The sequence below is a fragment of the Peromyscus californicus genome, unplaced genomic scaffold, assembly GCF_007827085.1.
Source record: "Peromyscus californicus insignis strain IS unplaced genomic scaffold, ASM782708v3 Scaffold_11__1_contigs__length_118956290, whole genome shotgun sequence".
Classification (NCBI taxonomy): domain Eukaryota; kingdom Metazoa; phylum Chordata; class Mammalia; order Rodentia; family Cricetidae; genus Peromyscus; species Peromyscus californicus.
Genome location: NW_026294402.1, coordinates 99578718 through 99601862, shown reverse-complemented (window position 1 = coordinate 99601862; position 23145 = coordinate 99578718). Strand labels below are relative to the sequence as shown.

General features: G+C 42.1%; 1 protein-coding gene across 5 annotated transcripts in view; it reads right to left on the bottom strand.

The window, feature by feature from the left end:
- Cpne4 (copine 4) overlaps nt 1-23145 on the bottom strand; it is a 482269-nt gene that overhangs the window by 26635 nt on the left and 432489 nt on the right. For all 5 annotated transcript variants that reach the window (XM_052718909.1, XM_052718911.1, XM_052718913.1 and 2 more), the window contains 3 exons: nt 21710-21796; nt 20712-20771; nt 5408-5541 (listed from right to left, as the gene is read on the bottom strand). In XM_052718909.1, coding sequence (XP_052574869.1) covers nt 5408-5541; nt 20712-20771; nt 21710-21796 — 281 coding nt within the window. The remainder of the gene's footprint in view (nt 1-5407; nt 5542-20711; nt 20772-21709; nt 21797-23145) is intronic.

The following is a 23145-nucleotide window of genomic DNA, read 5'->3' as shown; positions in this document are numbered from 1 at the left end:
CTCTCCATCCTTACACAGGAAGGGTTTTCTGGGCCATGCTGAGCTGGGACTATGTTTGTTTTTGTTATTTTGAGATATAGTCTCTCCAAGTATCCCAGGCTAGCCTTGAACTCCTGTGGTCCTCTAACCTCAACCTTGCTAATGCCAGGCATCCAGGTGTAAGCCACAGCACCTGATTGACTGACTTATTGACACACTTCTGTGTTCCACTAGACTGTGAGCTACATGGGGAAAATGCTGCCATGTTGTTTTATGTTTTTGCTGCCCCACAGAGGGGAGTGGTTTTTAGGAGTTGCTGCAGGGATGCTGGCATTCTCACTGACCCAGCAGCACTCCTTACTTCGTGGTGGATTTCAATGCTAGATAACCACTAGAACAACAATATCAAAATCCTGATTTCCAGGTGCACAGCGGACAATGAACTCAGTCTATGGCAGGGGTGAGACCCACATAACAGCATGTTTGACGCTTCCCAGGTGTTTTTTAGTGTGCAGACAAAGATGAGAGTCCTGATGGGCTGAGGTGGGGTGTGGCAAAGGCTGTACTGAGATAGGACCCCCATCTTCTGCTGAGCAGCCCGGTGTTCTACATGTCTAAACACCTGTCAGATTGGGTTTCAGTTCTAACGTGTCCCCTAACACAGGACCTTGCACACTCCTGTCTTGCTTTCTGTTGTCCCCAATTCACTCTGAGGTGGCCACTTCTTTAGACCAGCAGTCTGTGCTTGCAGAGTAATGATTTGGTCTCTCTGGTCTCTCGATCACAGACAGGCTGCCTTCCCTTTCTCCTTCCTTCCCCTTTTCTTTCATGGTGTTAGGGACTGAACTCAGGGTCTCATGCATGCTAAAAGCACGTGCCCTACCACTAAACTGTAACTCTAGTACTGTTTTTATTTTATTTTACAAATTTTGAGACAAGGTATCACTAAGCTGTCCAGGCTGCCTTGAACTTGCAGTCTTCTTGTCTCAGTTCCCAAAGTAGCTGAGATCACAGGCTTATGGCCAACAGATCCAGACCAGGCTTTTCATTAGAGAAAAGTTCAGGTTTTCTGAGACCCAGAGCTATGCTGACCCCAAGAAAAGCATGCCACTTTGACACTGAGGTATGTTGTGGGATATTTGTATACTGTGTCAAGATATATTGCTGGAATTAGTTTAATAAAGAGCTGAATGGCCAATAGCTAGGCAAAAGGTATAGGCAGAACTTCTAGTCAGACAGAGAGGAAGCAGGATATGAATCTAGATGCCATTGAGACATGGAATGAGTCAGACACACCAAATGGGAGAGAGGCAAAACCCATGTATTAAAATGTAGGTTAATTAAAAAAATGGGTTAATTTAAGTTATAAGAGCTAGTGGGACAAGCTTACGCTAAGGCTGAGCTTTCATAATTAGTAAGTCTCCATGTCATTATTTGGGGCTGGTGGTGGAAAAAGTTGTCTATAGAGGTGTATAAGAGTGGATGCTGTGAATTAAAACTCTTGAAGAGAAGCTGTGTCTGCAGAGACCTCTAAGTTGGAACTAACATCCTGTGACTAATAGATAAAAACACTTGGAACCTATTGGCTTAGCAGACCCACTGGCTTCCACCATCCTGAAAGCTAGGAATATTATCAGAGACACTTGGGCCTGTAGAAGAGCCTCCCCCATATTCCTGTGATTGCCTCACTGATGTACCCACCAATGTATGTTAAACTTGCCTTGATTCATGACTTTGTTTCTTCTGTGAAACTATAAAACTTCATGAGATTGTTTCCACATTGGAACCTGTCACTTGGGATAACCTAAATCTGTGTTCTCAGGCTGTGGTCATTCATAATGTCTCCAGAATAAACTGTCTCTCATTCCTTTTAAGGTGGGAGCTCTCTGGTTTTTGCCTTACAGGAAGTGTGCTGCAGCAGGGGATATGTACATGTGTGTGCCCAAGGGTATATGTAAGCACGTGCATGCATGCACGCATGTTTTTGTGCATGTGTGTGCACACACTAATTTGTGTAGACAGTTAAGGCATATAAGATGGGATTGTCCTTGCAGAGGGTGAGAGACAGCATGGGTCAGCAACATTATCTTCTGGATTTGGGGACAGCTATCTTGTAATTGGGGGATTCTCCCTTCGAGGCCATCTGGAGAAGAGATTTATGTCCTCTTCAAACTATTCTGCTCAATGGGTCACCTGCTCATGATCCAGTAGGGATGATGACTGTAGAAGGCAGAGAGACAACCCTTGGCTGTCAGAGCCTGAGGAATCGCTAAGGCTCACAGGAACTGAAAACCCCTGTGTGGTTTCAGGAGGGGGATGGTGCCTTCTGTCAGGTTTTATGCAAGTGTTTCTTTCTAAGCACCAACCTTCCTGACTTTGATGCAAGAATAAATTAATTCCAGAGCCCTGACTTGAAATTTCCTGACTCTGCCTGTCGACTGTCTATCCACCCACACATGAGAGAAACTGCCGAACCTTGTCAGCTTCCATGGGAGGCACTTGCATGCCAAGCTCTCCCAGGGAGTCTCTTAAAAGAGTGCAGAGGTGTTTTTCAAACCTCCTTTTCTTCTTTAGAATTTGCCCATTTTAACGCAGCGCTGCCTTCTTTAAACACAAATAAAATGTTGCTCTGCTGGGCTGCCTGAAGTTGATTTTCTTGTCCAGCTAGGTATGACTTCAGACTTACCCTATTGAAATTTAAGAGGAATTGTTTCTAATGACTCCTCATGTGACTCCTAAGGTGACATATCTTACGTTTATATGAAGTCTGTGTTTTGGAGGGAATACAAAGTATCTGTCAACTTTTGTCTGGTTTTCATTCTCAAGGGATAAAAGCTTTAGGAGATGTCCAGTCACTCTGACTAAGGCATCTGCGTTCTGAGTGTGAGGCAACCAGGAAGTGAATACACTCTGCAAGGATTAGTCAATAAATGCTCCCCGATGATGGATGAGTGTCTAGACCAGCAAATGAACGTGATCCAGGACCGTGAGACAGAATAACTGACCACTCCACTCTTTGGAATTGACTATTGGATGCCTTCTTCCTGCAGGTTTATAGTTCTTGTAATGTATTCCATATACATTCAGGTTTTTATCCAATGATTTAACTTTTACTTTACATGAGGGGTCTTATTATGTTGCTTAGGTTGGGCTTGAGCACAGTGCCTACCAAGCACTCCCCTGGGAAAGTTACCTTCTATTATATGCATCTCAAGGTCTAAACATTAAGGGTCCTGAAAACATTCCCTCCCTTCCTTCTTATTCCCTTATGTGTACACACAAGATTACAATGGATTATTAACTTGCTTGTTGTGTGAGTGAAGGAAGACAGATGATACCTACTCCTGTGTCTTGGGGATTGGAGCCTGAAGAAACCAGAGCTGAAACTCATTATCTTCATATAAAGGGAATTTATCAGAGTGTCTTACAGGCTGTGGTCCACCTAGTCCAACAATGGCTGTCTACTAATGGAAAGTCCAAGAATCCAGTAGTTGTTCAGTTCTTGTTGCTGATGTCTCAGCTGGTTTTCAGTATACACTGGAATTCTGAAGAAGTTGGCTCTAATGCCAGTGAAGGAATGGACTTGCCAGTAAGCACAAGCAGACAAAGAGCAAAAGCTTCCTTCTTCCGTGTCCTTTACATAGGCTTCCACCAGAAGATGTGGGTCACATGAAAGCTGGATCTTCCTACCTCAAAAGATCCAGATTAAAAATGTGTCCACCCACTTTAAATGATTTAATGAAAAAAAAATCCCCCACAGGTGTGCCCAGCTGCTTGGGTTTTAGTTAATTCCAGATATAGTCAAGTAAACAACCAAGAATTCAACAAGGTAATTTAAAATGACTTTTGAGGTATGCTTAAGGGGTGTAACAAGAGACTTTGGAGAAGAATTTGGGGGATGTTTATTGCTCATTGATGTCACAGGACCTGCTAGTCTCCTCTCCAAGTGTCTCTATGGCAAGTTGGGGTATTGTTTCTGACCAGGCCTAATACAGAGACCTCAGCAGACAGGAGACTGATTGGACCTTCCTTATAACCCATGCTATGGGGTTCACAAGGGTGTGCCCTTCATTATCCTGTGGCAGTAGCAGTTTTTTGTTTTGTTTTGTTTATTTTGATTTAGCGTGGTTGTTACCGATAATGAACTCGGGAAGAACAGAAATCATGTTATGTGCTGAAATTTCTCTAAACCCAGAGGACAGAGTTGCTTTGTTTCGTTTCTTGGATTAAAAGGTCAGCTGTTCACAGCTCCTTACTAACTAGCCTTGTTTCCCAGTCACACCAGGGGTCCTCTGAGGTGTGTATGTTTATGTTTACATTGATTCAATCTCAAAAAGCCTTAAACAAATGTCTGCACTCCTTCCCTTTATCCAGTCACACTGGAGTGACAGCACAAAGCCAGCTTAAAGCAGTTTATGTTGACAATTTCTCTCAGGGAAGCACTTGGTGGGAAAGGGCAGCATTTATCATCAAGAAGAAATAAATACTACTGATTGAATCTCAAGATCATCTCTGCATACACACACACACACACACACACACACACACACACACACACACACACACACTTTCCTGACCACACAGATGCACACCTGCGTAGACATATCTCTGCCAATGTCACCAATAGCTTCCAAGATCAGGAAAACAGTGATGTCGAACTCAATGTGTAAAGTGAGAAGGATTGTGGTTCAAATACCATCTCTGTCTGTGTGATGGCATACGAATGACCTATCTTCCCTTTACTTTTATTCTTTTAAAAATGATGGCTATTATATAAGATGCCTAAAGTATAGAGAAGGAACACAGCAATATCCAATAAAACCATGCTTCTAAAACTCAGACATCTGAGAACCTCCTTAGACTGTAACTCTAGTTCAACAGGTCAGGGGTGATGCTGGTTCATGAACAAAGTGTGAGTAGCAAGGACAGCTTCACACTAAGTCCACACAAGGAAAGTTAGGTTGCTATCTAGTGATTTCACAAACCTAAATCAAGCAGGAAGCTGAAAGAGGGATTTTTTTTTTTTTTTTTTTTTTTTTTTTTTTTTTTTTTTTTTGGTTTTTCGAGACAGGGTTTCTCTGTGTAGCTTTGCGCCTTTCCTGGATCTCACTTGGTAGTCCAGGCTGGCCTCGAACTCACAGAGATCCGCCTGGCTCTGCCTCCCGAGTGCTGGGATTAAAGGCGTGCGCCACCACCGCCCGGCTGAAAGAGGGATTTGTTGGTTCACTGAAGCAAGTGTGGCACCAACTCAGTTTCTCTAGGTGTGGAGAGAATGAAGTATCTGGCACAAGGTTTTATTCTGTTTTTCATGAGCCTCTAGATGAAGACTTGCTGGAATTGATTGCCTCTTTCCTGCCATGCGTCAGCCAATAGCCATGGGACCCCACTTGAGAGATAAGAGCACAGCTGATAACCTGAAGCCTCTTACCTGTCATAGTCTTGGCAAATCTCTCCCACAGCCACCAAGGCCTTTAGGTACTCATTGGGTTGGTAAGGGTGGATATAGTGCAGGGAACAGCTGTTCCTGGGGTCTCCGTTAGAGGCAGTGAAATCTATAGCTACCTGGAAGAGGAAAACCAGAAGAATAGATGGGGTTAAGTCAGATGAATTGTTTAGGAACCGTGCCTAACCTGGAGAGAGACATGGCCTCAGACAGAGAAACGTAAAGAGCACACGGCATATCTGACTCGTCAGAAAAGGGACAGAAGTGAATTGCTTTCCTGAAAAACGAGTTATTAGTTTGACTGAAGTCACTTCTGCTGTCTTTTATAGCCCCTATCTCTTCCTGACCAAGGGGAACTTGAGATTATGGTTCAGAAATCCCAGTCTCATCGATCCATGTCTCCAGGCAGCCAGGGTAGGGGCAGAGTATCTGTCTCCAGTTCACAATCCTCTAAGAAAAGGCTCCCGTGCTCCATGGGCAGAACAGCTCCATCGATGAAGGACAGTCAAGGATCCTTATGGCCAAATTCTGTGTGGAGAATACTGTCTCCCTGAGAAAGCCACTGTCGTGTTTTCGTGAATGGTCAGTTGTCGAGATATGTATTGGAGTGGTTTTGACAAATTTTCTCCCAGGAGTAACTCTGGAAAGCTTTCTTCCTATTCATAGGGGAACATACCTGGGTAGCTCATCACTTCAAGTGGGAACTATGGAACTGAAGCCTCTATCTGGCCACCAAATGATCTTTTCTCTTTCAACTTCCTGCTATTATTCTGACTCCAAACTCAAATTTTTAAAAATTTTTATTTTAAGTCAGCATAAAAAGCCATGAGTTTCTTTATGGGGTTTTTGTACGTAAGAGTCATCATACTTTATTCTTAATTATCCTTCTTCTGCACTGTGCCTTGTGCCTCTTCTGGCTGATTTCCATCCTTCCCCCGGACAGCCCCCGCTGCTTGCTGATCACTTGTATTCTATTACTCTCTTTCCCCCCATCCCTTAAGATTTCTTCTTCCTGTCATGGTGGTCCCTTTTCTAGTTCTCTCTCTCTCTCTCTCTCTCTCTCTCTCTCTCTCTCTCTCTCTCTCTCTCTCACACACACACACACACACACACACACACATACACACACACTTTAAGTTCTGTTTGTAAGAGAAAACATGCTCTTTATCTTTCTAAGTTTGGTTGTTTCACTTTATGTATTGTTTTCCTGCTTGTGTCCTGCCAGTGTTATGATCCCACTTTTTCTTACAGCTGAATAAAATTCCACTTTTTTATCCATTGATCTGTCAGGGGAGCATCTGGCTCTATCACCTGGTTACTGTAAGTAGTGCAACTATAAACATGGTGCTCAACACCTCTGTGGGATGTGGAATTGGAGTCCTTCAGGTATAGTCCCAAGTGTGGTATAGCTTGGTCGTATGGTAGTTTTGTTTTCAGCTTTACGATGGGCCTCTATACTGATTTCCATCGTGTCTACACAAGTTTACATTCTCCATCAATAGTGAACAAGGGTCTCTCTCTCCGCACTCCCTCATCCACATTTGTTAGTTGTTTTCTTGATGATGGCCATTGAGATGGAATCTCAAAGCAGTTTAAATTTGTATTTTATTGATGGTCAAAGATGGTGGATAGCTTTTCAAGTACTTATTGGCTACTTGTATTCATTTCTTTCTGTATGGTGTATGGTACATGTGTGTGGGTGCATGTGCATGTGTGTGTGTAGGCCCAAGGTCAATGCTGGATACCTTTCTTGATCACTCTGCACCTTGCATATTGAGGCATTGTCTTTTGCTAAACCCAGAGCTTACTGTTTGGCTAGTCTGGCTAGTAGCTGGCTCCAGGGATTCTGTATCTCCTTCTACATACCAGGATCACAGCTACACCCATTTGGCTTTTACATGGATTCTGGGATCTGAACTCTGGTCCTCTCAAGTGTAAGGATCCACTGAGCTATTTCTCCAGCTCCTTATTTTCTTCTTTTGAGAACTATCAAGTTAATTCATTAGCCCATTTACTTATCAGATGATACGGTCTCTGGCATTTTATTTTTGCAGTTTTTTTTTTTTTTTTTTTTTTTTTTTTTTTTTTTTTTTTGGTTTTTCGAGACAGGGTTTCTCTGTGTAGCTTTGCGCCTTTCCTGGAACTCACTTGGTAGCCCAAGCTGGCCTCGAACTCACAGAGATCCGCCTGGCTCTGCCTCCCGAGTGCTGGGATTAAAGGCGTGCGCCACCACCGCCCGGCTATTTTTGCAGTTCTTTATGTATCATAGATATTAATCCCTTGTCTGATATATTGTTGGGAAAGACTGTCTTCCCATTCTGTTGGTTGTTTCTTCCCTCTGGTGATTGTTTCCTCTGCTGTGCAGAAACCTTTTAATTTCATGTAACTAGACTTGCCAGTTGCTGAGTGCTGTGGGATGTTCTGTATGGCAAATGTGTTGCTGATTAGTCAATAAATAAAACACTGATTGGCCATTGGCTAGGCAGGAAGTATAGGTGGGACAAGGAGGAGAATAAAGCTGGCAAATGGAAGGCTGAGTCAGAGAGACACTGCCAGCCGCCACGATGAGAAACAGCATGTGAAGATGCTGGTAAGCCACGAGCCATGTGGCAAGATATAGATTAATGGAAATGGATTAATTTAAGCTGTAAGAACAGTTAGCAAGAAGCCTGCCACGGCCATACAGTTTGTAAGCAATATAAGTTTCTGTGTTTACTTGATTGGGTCTGAGTGGCTGTGGAACTGGCAGGTGATAGAGATTTGTCCTGACCGTGGGACAGGCAGGAAAACTCTAGCAACAGCTGGGCTTACTTCTTGTGTGATTGGAGTCCTTTTCAGAAACTTCTTGGCTATGGCTACATCTTGAAATATTTTCTTTATGTTTTACTCTAGCAGTTTCAAAGCCTCAAGTCTCATCTCACATTAAGATTTTTGATCCATTTGGAATTTATTTTTCATGTAGGGTTAGTGATCCATTTCATTCATCTACATGTGGAAGCCAAGTTGTCCCAGTACCACTGTTAAAGAGGCTGTCTTCTTTCCAATGGATGTTTTTTGAGCGCTTTGTCAAACATTAGGTCACTGCAGCAGTGTGGGCTTATTTCTGGGTCCTCTATTCTCTTCCACTAGCATACCTGCTTGTTTGGGCAACAGTACCATGTTGTTACTGTTGTTTTCCTACCATGGCTCTGTAATGTAATTGGAAGCCAGTGGTTGTGGTACCTCGAGCATCATTCTTTCTGTTAAGGATGGTCACCATTTGGGATGCTTTGTGCTTCCATATGGAGTTTAGTATTTTTTCCTACTTCTGTGAAGAAAAAGGTCATAGGGATTTTTATTACATTAGATTTATAGATCTCTCTTACTGCTCTTTCCATTAACAACATTAATTCGGACAATCCATTAGTATGGGGGGGGTATTTCCAAATTCTACTGTCTTCTTACATTTCTTTCTGAGAGCTCTTTCACCTCCTTTGTTAGATTAGTCTTAGTTATTTTATTTATTTTTAACCTGCTGTGAATGATATCCACCCCAACCCCCGATTCTTTGTTATGAAGTATAGAAAAGCTATTGATTTCTGTGTGTCTGACTTTTGTATCCTGTTATCTTGCTGGAAGGGCTCATCAGGCCTAAGAGTTTTCTGGTGGAGTACTTAGGGGCTCTAAACTAAGTACAGAACCATGTCCTCTATACATAGGAAAATCTGACTTCTTCCCTTCCTATTTGTATCCCTTTCATCAATTTCCCTTGTCACATTGCTCTAGCTAAGGTTTTGAGCACTGTATTAAACAAGAGTGTGCACCCTTGTCTCTAGACGAAATGGTCTCAGTTTTTATCCATTTACTATAATGTTGGTTATAGGTTTGTTTTATAATAGCCTTCAGTATGTTGAATTATACTCTTTCCATTCCTAGTTTCTTCAGTACTTTTATAATGAAAGGATGCTGGGTTTGTCAAGGCTTTTTGGCATTGAGTCGATCATATGATTTCTACTCTAACGTCTATTCATTTGCTAATCATACTTACTGATTTGTGCTTGTCAAACCAACATTGCTACCCTGGATTGAAACCAACTTGGTCATGGTGTGTGATCTTTTTAATGTGCTCTTGAGTTCACTTTGCAAAAATTTTATTGAGAATTTTTACAGCACTATTCATCAGGGTAGTTATCTGTAGTTGATTTGCTGTGAGCATGTCCAGTTTGGCATCAGGATGATACTGGCTTTTCAGAATGAGTTGGTAGTCATCTTTGCCTTTCTATTTCATAGAACCAATTGAGAAATATTGGTATTGGCTCCTCTTTAAAGAGCTGGCAGAATCTGGCTGTGAATCTATCTGGTCCTGGGCTTTTCTTTGTTGAGGGATCTTTCTATTACTGCTTCTGTATTGTTGATGGATCTCTTAGAACTGGAGTTACAGATGGTTGTGAGCTACCAGGTAGGTGCTGAGAATTGAATCCAGGTCCCCTAGAACAAAAGGCAGTGCTCTTAACCACTGAGCGATCTTTCTAGCCCTGAAAGAGAGGACCAACTTTTTGATGGAGTCTTTGTATTGCTCTTTATCAAATACTTCTTAACAACAAACAGTAGTAATGAATAATTAAAGCCAATGGTGTTAAAATAAGAGGAATCATCTTAGATTTCCAACAGCACCACCATCAAAATAATACATCCAGCAAAGACATCTCAAAACTGTTTAGCTTAGGGTGGGAGAGGTTACAAAGTAGAAGTCATGGGAGAGAGTTGGAATGTTCACGTTGCATCATCTTTTCTTCTGTTCACACTATAATAGAATGTGCTCCCTGGTTCCCTAACAATAAGAAAGCTCTATTTTTCTCATATGATCTTGGGGATTATGAGACAAGAATTGTTTGGTTGTGTTATATTTGAAAAAAATCTATTACAACCAGTGTCCTAGATGCTCTTTGGGCTTAAAAATGGGGCATTCTGGAAGGAAAAAAAGCTATAATTAAAGAGTAATGTTGGTGGGGAAATACATTACTTTGTCTGAGGTTGTAATCCTGTAATCAATCAAAATAAAAAGATTAAACCAATTGTAATTTATTCAGAACCTCTTTTGCTTTCTTTCATGGAACTATTTCCCCCTTTTCTTCTTTACCTCTCCACAGGACTTATTTAAACGTTAATTTAGGAAGGATTCAACTCTATTTTCAGAATATCTGTTCATTTTTGATGAGGGATATCTACTGATAAAATGAAAATATAAAGTGTGTGATAAGGAAGATCTCGGAAAGGAAACTTACCACCCCAAGGCATCCTGACTTTGAATAATCATGAAAAGAGAGGAATAACTTCTGCTAAAACTTTTCTCTCATAAAGACTGCTCTATTGGCATTATTCACTTTCACAAAACTGTAAGGTAGAAATTGTTGTTTCTTTTTATTAATAACCATGATGCCCAAAGGGGTTGAAGGTCAGATAGGTACTACAGGGTGGAGAGCTGTGTTTAAAGCTATGTCTATATGCCTCCAAAGAACAATGCTTTCATTATTATACTTTTATACACCTAAAAGAGCAATCAAGTTTCGTTTAAAATCCACCAGTAGATGAATGGATAAAGAAATTGTGGTGTATATGTACACATATACAATGGAGTCCTTTCTAGGCACAAAGAAGAATGAAATTATACTGTCTGCAGAAAATTGGATGGAACTGGGATCCTGGTCATCATGTTAAGCAAAATAACTCAGACTCAGAAAGCCACATTATTTTCTCTTGCCTGTGTATCCTAGATTTTAGATAGATACATAGACTCACACATAGGAATTGAAGTAAGACTGTCTTGGCAAAGAAAGATGACTATTAAGGGAAGAGAGAGAGGAAGTCTGGTCAGTGATTTTTGTCAAAATACACACTATGAATGAATGATAATGTTTTATAAAACCTACCATTATGTACAATAAATATATGACAATATTTATATATTTTTTAATTCTAAACCTCTCTAATGGGGTATAATAGTTCCCATTTAAAAATGGTCAGAAGTAGAGAGACTGCTAGGTACGAGGCAGGATGCAACTGTGACAATTCAGGGGAAGTGGTCTTGAATCAACCAATTCTCTGTGACTAAACAGTTGTGGAAGGGAGGGAAAGGACAATCCAAATGTGTGTGGCAGATGAGTAAGAGTGGAAAGACATTTTACTGTGAATGGATGGAGATGGCCTGGAAGAGCCCCCCCAAATACTCTATCTTCTGAGATGGCCTTTATCCTGAAAGTGAGAACCAGTCTTCATAAAGAAAGAGAAGGCAGTGGAAGAAGCTCCCTTCAACTAAGCTCTGTGAGGCAAGCCAGTGATAATTAAAACCTCCATGAATTCTGAGCAGGAGACAGGAAGCACCCTGGGATCCACTCATGAGGCTCTCATCAGACAAATATGATCAAAATATGTGCAGACAATTATAGAAAAATATCTCTAAGAGGAACAAGCAAGAGGCACTCCGAGACTGGGTATAATGGTACATGCTGGTAACTCCAGCACTTGGGAAGGCAAGCTGAGTTGCAAAACAAGGCCAGCCTGGCCTACAGAACAAGAGGTGACATTTATCATACTATGGTAAACCCCTGGGCTTACTAAGTTCAGCTCAGAGATCCACCATGCTCAGCCTTTTTCTCTCAGACAAATTTTAGAGATAACAGTGCCTTGCATAAACAACTGACTTTACAGGCAAGTCAAGGCTAGGATGGCCAAGTGTGATGTCACCCCTTTTCTTCCTACTGAGAAAAGCATTTAAAAACTCTTGGAACCTCCAATCTTGGTGTGATGGCATACACCTGTGATTTCAGTGTTTAGAAGACTGGGGATTATGAATTCTAGGCCAGCCTGGGCTATATAGTAAGACCTTGTTAAATCAAAACCCAAAACCAAACAACCATCTCTTTGGGAAATTCCAGAGAGTATTAAGACATAAGGCTATTACCTTGATTATGTGTTATCTGAAAAAAAATAAGTCACTGGAAAATGTTGTTAGGTTTTTTGTTGTTATTATTATTTTTTAAATAATGCTGGAGATTGAACCAGCGTCTCATGCCTGCTAAGCTACCTCACTTCTGTTCACAGTATCACAGTACTCCTCACAACAGAAGGCATCCTAATCCATGCCTCCTGGTTGTGAACATAAGTTGACAACCCATCTCAGGTCTTCATAACCCAACTGAAAATCCTGAAATCTCAAGGGAATTACGTGACAGCAAACACATACTGGTGGCGTGGTATGAAACGAGGGGATGAAATCAGGTAGAATGGATGGATAAAAACCCATAAAGAAAAGCAGTGACTAGAGACAGAAATACCTCTCCCGTTCTCCCCAGGCAGGCAACATGCTGTAGTCATGCAGCTGCTAATGGGTGGTGTCTGAGCTTGGGTGTATCATCTAGATGGGTGACATGATATTCAGAGGAGTATGTGTGTACCACATCGGGATGAGCAGACACAGAATCTTAGCAAAAATACATTTAAAACTGATTTTAACATATCTTAGAGCTGAAATTGGGGCGCAGCAAAAGATGATCCTATATTGTAAACCTAAGGAACCCTATTAGGCCATTCCTATAAATCCTTCATCCACAGACTTGGAAGAGTCTCATTACATTTAATAAACTAGGGTGGGGCAGAGATGGCGGTGAGAAGGGGATTGTCATTAAACATGGAACTCAATAGGATTTAGTGACCTATATAACATGGAGTTGGATGTCCATTAGGAGAAGGAAGAGGTAGATTTATTTGTGGCTGGAAGAAGGTCATACACCCGCTGGACCACAGACCAATATGAAGGCCAAGGTTAGAAGGTTAGACTTGGGCTACTTGGTTTTGGTGGCTTGAAGCCAGCCTTTGGGGTTTCTTCATATCCCACAGGTTGGTACCTGTATCTATCCATGTCCATCAGAGGGGCTGTCCCAGTTCAGGAGGTACTGGGACAGGCTTTGAAATATTACCTGGTGAAGAAGGGAATAAACCAGTGACCTGCACCACCTAGTATTTCCTATAATTGCCATGAAGATATTTCATCATGGCCTGCACAGTCTTAAGTACATAGCAGCTATTTTTTTTTCCTTCTGCCAAGCAATGGTTTCTAAAGAGTCTCCGGAAGCTGGAGATAAAATATCCATCTTCAGGAGGTGGCCTTCCACCAGGAGTTCTGTGCTCTTTAAAGTTAGCTGTGGTGGGAAGAGAATGCAATGAAAGGTTAGGTTTATTTTAGAAAGCGACAGGGGAGGGGGGCAGTGAAAGATGGGATTAAGTTGAGGAATAAAAGCAAGAAAATGACTGAAAATGCCAGTCTGTGGAGGTGGCTGCAGACACTCGGATTCTTGAGTGCCAGCAAGTTAGCAGAACTGCCGAGTTTTCATTTTCTGATAGAAAGCACTTAAGAAAACCTGGTCTTCTGGCGTGTGCTCCAATCTTCTCAGCGGGCAGCTGAGAGCAGGCTCCTGGGAAGCTGCTCATGTTTTGAAGCAGATGTGGGGAGTGACTATAAAAAAGGGCATAGAAAGAACTCCAGGCGCTCCCTGGATGCTGCCGAGTCTCTGGCTTGTGGAGCTTCCTCTTGGGAAAGGTTTAGATGTGAAGACTGAACGTGTCTTTGGACACTTTTAGGCTTTTACACCAAACAACCCTATTCTTCAGACACCTGCCAATCACTGGACTAACTAGCCATTTGGGGAAATTGGTTGGACACAAGTCACTGGGAAGCAGAATCTAATTAGTTGCTGAATCTCTTATAACCTGGAGCCCACATGCATACTGTCACATTCTAAGGCAGTTACAAAAAATTAGACATAATTCAGACTTATGCAGTAAGCCATATAAAAGGAGATGTGAACTTTGGTCATCTTTTTAAAGCAATAAGCTAAACTCTTGTTCTCTGTTTCCACAAAATTCCACGAGGTGGTCATGAAATTTTAAAAAAAAATCCTATTTCCCTGAAACCACTTGGTCCATTTCTTGGAAATTGTAAAAATTTGCCTCCTGTGTCCACTGCACCCCGGCTATGTTTTCTTCAGGCAGGGCTCACTCTTCCATCTCAGAGTCCACCAGTATTTAATCTGGCGTCTAAAATAATGATTTATAAACTTAAGCCAGGATACCTAGTAGCCATAAGACATGCTGAATGTGCTAGAATAAGAAAATATTTACGGAGAGGGTCTTAAATAGATCATCCAAGTTTTAGGTTTGATGGTCAGGGTGAAAGAACCCACATTCAGCTTCACATATGACACCATATTACTAAACACACCATAAAATCAGAGGGAAATGGGAAATAGCATCTTTAAATTTTACTACCACAAATCATACAAGTAGCCATGCAAAAATATCAATAAAAATCACAGCTCATGGTTCTATAGCTTAGTAAGTGATTTTTACTTAGTTTCTAGTTGTTTTATGCAATGTTTCTGCCCTCCATTTTGTGCTGCTCTACCAGAATACTATAGACTGTATTTACAGATGGAGATGGAGCTGGGTCGAGCTTGCAGAGGCTGAGGTATTCAAGAGCTCACTGCTAGAACCTGGTCAGGGTTATTTCACTGCTTCATCCCATTGTGGAAGGCAGAAGAGCATGAGTAAGAGTGAACACAGATGCATTCTGCTTTGTAATTTGTATTATAATTAACTATATTATAATTCACCAAGAGGATAAAACCCTTATGGCCTATAAACCTCCAGAGAGATCCTAGATCTCAATTCTGTTGTTTTGGGATTCAACATGCTTCATAGGGACACATTCAAACTAATATATATATATATATGTATTATATGCACATTATATGTATCACACAGAGGCATATTATATGGTGAAATCTATTACATAGTTGTGCTCACAGAGTCATTCTGGTTTTCTTTTCACTCAGTGCTATCACAGACATGGATTCATATGATTACCTAGTCCTTGAAATTGTAATTTAAAATGGCTGCATCATAGTCCATTTAGATGGAGTACTGTAGTTTACACAGTTATTATTTTACTGTTGGACATTTAAGCAGTAGAAGTTCCTATCTATGAAAATCTATGTTACAATTAACATTTTATGCATCTATAAAAGCCACTGCTATCAAAGAAAGACTTTAATTCTCTCATCATCTCCTTCCAACATCGCACAGCACCTGCCTCTTCTGCACTGTCTATAATTGTATTTTGTCTATGAAGTTCTAGTATCTAGTTTTATTTTTAGCTACAGTGCCATGTGTCAAACCACATGCCTCTCTCTGTCATCTGTTCTACCTCCATTCACCTCCTCCAAGACTAAGCCACCACAGTTGATCTTGGTCCTTATGTCTCCAGGATTCTCATGAGGCATATATGAAGCTTGTCCTTGGGGGTGCTCTTAATTTGCCATGGTTGTGTGCAAAATCAAGTGTGCGCATTTTCTACTGACATAATAATATAGGTCATGTATCAGGTTCTCAAATGTTCCAATGACCAAAAAGAAATCGTTGACCAAGGCTCCCTTTAACATCATCTGTCTTGCATTCCAATACTGGGGAGTGAACCCAGGGCTTTGACATTCTAGGCAAATACTTATCTCTGAGCCACACCACAGCTCCATTGGGCATCCTTGTCTTGTTTCACTTCTCTGCTTATTACCCGACTCTAGCCCAACACTACCCCTCTAACCCTCAAATTGCCATCCTCTTTTCCTCTCTTGTCTTCCCTGTGGTGTTGATATTCTTGTGTTCACACCTGTGATGCTCTTTATCTTTTGTTGACACACTGACCCAGGATCTCCCCTTAGTCTGCTGAACCGGTTCTTTTGAAGATGACCTATGTCTGCTCATCACCTCCCTCAGTCTTTGCTTATTCACTTTCTTTTTTTCTTTAGCACTTGGGATTGTCGCCATGGTCTTGAAACTCTCCCACCCCTTGGCCATTTGAGCTTCGGTACCTCCTGCTCCTTGGCTGTCTCTTCTCTTGCCCATGGAGGTCTTCTATGACTTCCTGTCATTGGGTCTCTTGTCTTTGTTCTTCTCTTTGTCCATTTCATCCAGATTGAGATGCATGCAATTGCACCTGTTTCTTGGGACCGAGACTTGCATTTGTAGGTGCTATATGCTGGGATACTCAAACATACTTCCAACATCCCCCAAAGCAAACTCATCCTGTTCACAGCTCTCCTGCATTTCTCCATGAACAGCACTGCCATGTTTTGCCAGTCAGGCACCAAGTCCAAGTCATTCTAGACTCATTCGCTTCCAAATCTCTTCTCTGTATCTGAGACCTAGGCTCACTGCCTTTCTTTCCACACAGCCCCTTCTCTTGCTGCCACACTAAGTCACTCTCTTGTCATCTTCCTTTGGATCTGCTGCATCTGCTTTCATCCTGTGCCTCATGTTCCACACTCCTCCACTACCATCAGTTGCTTTTGATAAACAGTATTTGATAAACCCCTCCAGATTAACTCTTCTAAAACACATGGCTATTGTTTCCTGTCCTGTTTTTGATCCATTTGAATATTCTGTTATGTACAAAATTACCTCAACACTCAAATCCCCTTAACTTCTGACCCAAAGATACCTCTCATCATGCCGCTAAATACACCCTGCTATTCATACTAATACAAGTAAGATTCTAGCATTTATCATTTGAATTCATGAACATAAATAGTTAGTTGATGGGGGTGTTTTTCAAACTAAATTCCTAGGGCCATTATTTATTTATGCACCTTGTTCTTTCAGCTAAAACTGATTTTTTTTCTTGAAAGTTTAGGGTTAAGTGAAAGTATTTCAAGCAGCCTCGTGCTGGGAGTGTTATTTAACTCTCTTAGCTCGAACCAGAAGTCCCATGGAAGACACGAAGGCTTCTCTCAGCCCTTGCATGTCATGCCAGATGCTCAGTCTCTCCAGGAAACAGCTTGCTCAGAAGAGATGACTGGGGGAGTTTAATAAAGGGACAGTCCACAAATGTGGAAAAGGGTATATAAAACCAATCACAAAGGGTAGGAAGAACTGTTTCTAGAACTCAGCAAGAAGAGTATGAAAGACAGGGCATGTTGTAAGAACGGTGACCTTCTATGGATGAAAAAGGTCACTCTGTTCCAGCCTGGAAAGCAGAAATCTAGAGAAATGAGTCTTCTGCATCACTTTTCCCCTTTGCTCTCTGACTGCTGCCCATCAATGGACAAATCCAAGCAACATCTAAAAGCAGGAGGAACTGGCTAGCACAGGTGCCTGGGATTCAGAGAGGGGTGGGGAAGGAAGCGTATATCTGCAGGATGAAGTGGAGAACACCTAGAACTTCATGTCAATTCTGGTCCCTGACTGTCAATCTTCAGGACTCAAGTTTCTCATGCCTAAAGCTACTGGTCTTGCTCAGCACCCATGGCTGCATCATGAGCCAATGAGAACCTTAGACTCCAGGTGATACAGAGGTATAATTCCTTTCCTCCCTCTTGTCTCTTTCCTGCTATCTCCACACCAGGGAGCGCCCCCCCCCCCACACACACACACACAATCACTTCTCAAGTCTCTGCCACCCTTGTTCATGCAACAATGAAGTTACTGGGTAGAATATAAGCATTCTTAGACCGGATTAAATTACATGCTACTTTTAATTAACTGTACTACAGCTTAAAATTTACATTTGATTATGCTATGTAAGCAGTAAGAACTTTATAATGAGAAAGCCAGCTTCATTTTTGAAGCAAATGCCATTAAAGTGATTGGTGCATCTTCTTGGATGAGCATGCAGAACTCTCCCTCTCCTTCTAGTGTCTAACCTGAGGTCTACGGAAGGAAGGACTTTGTGGTGGAACCCTTAATAGCCCAGCCCCTTCTCAGCATTATCTTCATTCTCCTCTCCTCATTTTTCACTCCTGATTGCTATTCCCACTCATGTCTCCCACAGATCTATTAGTTGGCACGGGAGAAGATGAGAAACTAGGACTTGGGGTGTCATTGTTGACAAACACTGAGGTAGCCTCTACCCAGCTGGGGAAGGTTAATAAAGTGAGAAAGTCAAGGAAAATAGAGCATGAAAGGCAACTTTCCAAAGTCAAGTAGCCATAGGCCTGTCCAAGAGTGTAGAGCCTGGTAAGCCAACCAGTGAAAGGTCACACATTCAGTATGACTGGGTAGTACATACTGGCTTTGATGGGGAAAAGGGAGATGCACAGTTGATTGGAAAAGGAAATGGGTTGAAATCGGGAGGAATCAAGGAAGGAGGGTTAAAATGATAAAAATATATTCTATGACATTCTCAAAGAACTAATACAATGAGTCAGGATGTGGCCCAGGAAACCTGTGGGGTAGCTGATGTTCTTCAGCACAGCCCCAAGGGCAAAGCAAGCCTGTGAAGGTTGAATAAGGAGTTGTTCGTGAGCCTAGAATCTACAGAATCTAAAACAAACTGAAATCAATAAAGCTTTCCCTTGGAAACCTATAAATAGTTTTCTGACATCAGTCTTTTGCCTAATATCTTGGGAAACTATTTCAGTGGCTCTCCTTGACAAATTTTCTTGCTTTGCTACTGCCCTGTAGATAGACCTGGATCAGCAATAAGCCCACCACACAGTTAGTGTTGGGGGTGTGTACCCACAGGACATGTTCTTGTTGCCTTCATCATATACTAGGAGGGCAGGTGGGCATGCAGGAGGGCAGGTAGCTCCATCTCTGGAGAATCTTAGACTTTATAGCAGTGATGAGCTCCATTACTGGGGCATTCAAAAGTAAATGAGCAATGCTGAGTTTAGGCAGTATAGGTTGACTTTTCTGACATTAAAACAGAAAGAAGTTGTTGACCATGACAACTCTTATAATGGAAAACATTTAATTGGGGCTGGCTTACAGGTTCAGAAATGTAGTCCATTACTGCCATGGTTAGAAGCATGGTGGTGTGCAGGCAGACATGGTGCTGGAGAGGTAGCTAGGGTTCTACATCTTGATCAGCAGGCAGCAGGAAGAGAGAGTAACACTGGGCCTGACTTGAGCTTCTGAAACGTCAAAGCCCGTCCCCATGATACCCTTCTGCTGACAAGCCACACATACTCTAACAAGGCCACATGTTCTAATCCTTTCAAATAATGTTACTCCCTACGAGCCTATGGGGGCCATTTTCATTCAAACTACCACATGAGTCTTTTGCTAAAGAGACACTGGCCTATCAAATGGCCATCTGTCTCAATTTCCCTTTCTAGTCCTGTGACCACCACTATCCATGGTCCTGATAATACATGGATTTTGTCAATTTTGTTGGACTCAAACACATACAAAATTTAAACTATTTTTCCATGTTTTCTCATGTGGCTGATTTGGTCGAGAGAACTAAAGAGAGCTCAGCTTCACAAGTACAGTCCTGTAAGAAGATAGGTAAGTACTGTACAAATTTCACCTCTTCAATGTTGTAATCCATATTGCCTTCCTGTGTGTTCAGCACACCTATATTATTATCTGGGTGTATTCTTTCTGAAAGTTACATCTGCCTATATCTCAGAACATTTTTGTATACTGAGTGAGTAAAGACAAGTTGTTCCAGGGCAGATGGATACAATTTTTGTGTGTGCATATGTATTCCATGACAATCATGTAGAGGTTGGAGGCCCACTTGTGTGAGTTGGTTTACTCTTTCCAGTGAGTCCTGGAGATCAAACTCAAGTCATTGGTCTTGGTGTCAAGTTCCTTTACCTATTAGGTCATATCACAGCCTCCTTTATTGGTACTTAAAAAAAGAATCAACTATCCCAACCAACACACATCAGTAGTGTCTAAATCCCACAAGACCATAGATTACATATAGGAGATGATCCTCAATTCACCTGCTGAGACTAAATACCCACTGTATTTCAACCTGGTTTAACTTGGTCCTCTAGTCTTTGAGATTCCCTTTTCATTGCCTGAGAAAGCACTTGGATAGCTTTCCCTTTCTACTGATCAGTGGGTATGACATTGATGCCTGTGTTCCAGTTACATGAACACAACCAAGGCATCTGTCTTAGCTCAGTGGAATAGAACAGCATGGCTCACTTTCTTTTCATCCTTCTGCCCAGCCATGGGGTCTGGCAATCCACAGTCTTCCTTGCACATCATACCTCATGCAGTTACTTTAAAGAAGGGAAACACAAGAAGGGCTTTCCATCTGAGGTTGAGGAGCAGGGATCATACTCACCAGGAGCAGGAATACAAACTCATTTTAAAAACAGGGTTCCATGCCATACTCTAACAATATTGCTAAAGTGCTTGCCTAAGATTTTGAAAAACTCTTGTATCTGCATGTCCTCAAACCTAACACCATTCCCACGCCTCATTCCCCAAATAAGGACAAACACAAAAAACAACTTACTGTAAACTGGATTTGGCAGCCACCCATGATGTAGTCCAAGAAGGAATGCATCTTGTGGATCTGCATGGGAGAGGGCCTGGTTAGTAATAGCATGATCTGCTTTCCCTGAATACTCAAGGCCTACACTTAAGGGATAGGTTGCTGTGGTGGTTTGAATAGGTATGAACTCCCTTCCCTCCACCCTCCATAGACTCAAGTATTTGAGTGGTTGACCTATAGGGAGTGACACTATTAGGAGGTGTGGCCTTCTTGGAGTAGGTGTGGCCTGGTTGGAAGAAGTGTGTCTCTGTGGGGGTGGGCTTTGAGGTCTCATGTGCTCAAGCTATACCCAGTGTGGAACACAGTTCACTTCCTGTTGCCTGCAATCAAGATGTAGAACTCTCAGCTCCTTCTCCACTATCATGTTTCTCTGTACACCTCCACGAAGGAGTAAACCTCTGAAACTGTAAGCCAGCCACAAATAAATGTTTTCCTTTATAAAAGTTGTCTCTTCATAGCAATAGAACCCCTAACTAAGACAGCTGCTAAGCCAAGGGAAAGGACAGAAAGAGGTCTGTAGTGGGTCTTCAGGTGTCAGTACATCTGCAGATTCCCACCCCCTGCCCTCTTTATTGAGACATGAACCATGTTTTCAAGACTCAGTACTATTTTAGAATAGGGAATGCCTCATACTTAGTCACTCTTCCCCACACAACTTGAGTATCTTCCTTGAGAACTGCCCTGCGTATAGAAGAGATTGAGCTATGACCTGTAGCTCCCTATCCTTTGGGGCAAGACTGTCCCTGGGAAGGCGAAGGTAGCATTGGGCTGTCATAGCTTTTAGGCCATTCATAATAGTATTTCATTTCCTTTGTCCAGTGCTACATCAATTTTATGAATTTTGTCTTAGAGAAGGTTGTTCTCTTATAAGATATCTTCTCCTTTGATCACATGATTTGAACTCCTTCCCCAAGACAACTCTAGCCGTTTACTCCTGGCAGAAAGGGGACCACACGTACCTTGCACTGGTTTAGAATCACCATGCCTGAGTTCTTGTAATTCTTCTTCTTGGCCTTGTACTTGGGGTTGATGCATTCCCACTGTACCTACACCAAACAGGGTCAAATGTGAGTGTCTTCCAAAGTCAAGACCGCCTATGAGTTCAAGCTTCTGGAGACGCGCACATGGACTACATAGCTGGAAAATGGTCTCTAGGTAGTAACTCTGGCATCTAGGAGGTAAGGGAGAGTGATGACTGAGACAACGGACTGCCTGGTGCACATCCCATGCCTTCATGTCACAGCTATGTGTCCCATGATGCTGCTTGACTCCTCCGTGCCTTGGATTGCTTTTCTCTAAATCTGAGCTTATGATTCCTCAGTTCTCAGCCCTTCTCTCAGCTCTGATTCCAGAGGACACTCCTTGAAGGACAGGATCAGAGCCCTGGGAAGGACTGAGAACTGAGTAACTAACCGGTAGCTATTTAGAACAGTTTTCAGCTCTTCCAGACTACAGACGATTTCACGAGGCAGAAACAACTGAGAGTCAAACACCCCATGTTCACTGGACATTTCTCTTCATGACCCTGAAGGAGTTGGACCCTGAGGCTTGCACTCAGGACATGAAAGTTTACTCCTGACAATCAAAAAGAAGCAGCTTTGGAGGCAGATGTGAGCAGGCTAGACCGATACTTCAATGGCCTCCAATGGCCCTAGGGCCCATGTATTAGTTATGTGGCTTGTTTTGGTCAGTGGGACATTAAAAATGTTGTAAGAATATAAGTTGGAAAAACACTAGTGTTCTGAAACTGCCTTTTTCTGCTTCAAAGTTTTATTTTACCACCTTGTAAAAAATTTATGCATTGCAGGATAAAACCACCACCACTGTCACCATCACCACCACCATCATCACCACCACCACCACACACTCCCACCACCACACACCACCACCACCACCACCACCACCACCACCACCACAACAACAACAACAACAACAACAAAACACATATGGAGAGCTTCACCAGCCATCTGTGCTGCATATGCACAAAAGCATGCGAGTTTCATGGCATCATAAGGGGCAGAGAGGCACTATCCTGAGTGAACCAGGCAAAATAGCCAACCAAAAAAATGTGAAGTAATAATGCTGTTTTCAGGTAGGAAATTAGCACACAATTCGTTACTCAGAAGCAGATATCAGTAATGTCTCATCACCCAGCAGGCCCTCCTATTGTGTATTGCAAGACTCCCCCTTGATCATCTCAAACTAAAGATGCTTATGAGATACTCAAGAATTAATGAAGATTAGTTAAGAAATTGCCCTATTCTGTCAGTACCAGGCAGGGAAAGGGAGTGTGAACAATGGGGCTCGTCTTTTTCCCTCTGATGCAGTACACTGGGTCCTCAGGTTCAAGGCGCCCACCTTCCCGTCTGTCAGCTCTCTCTATTTATTCACATCT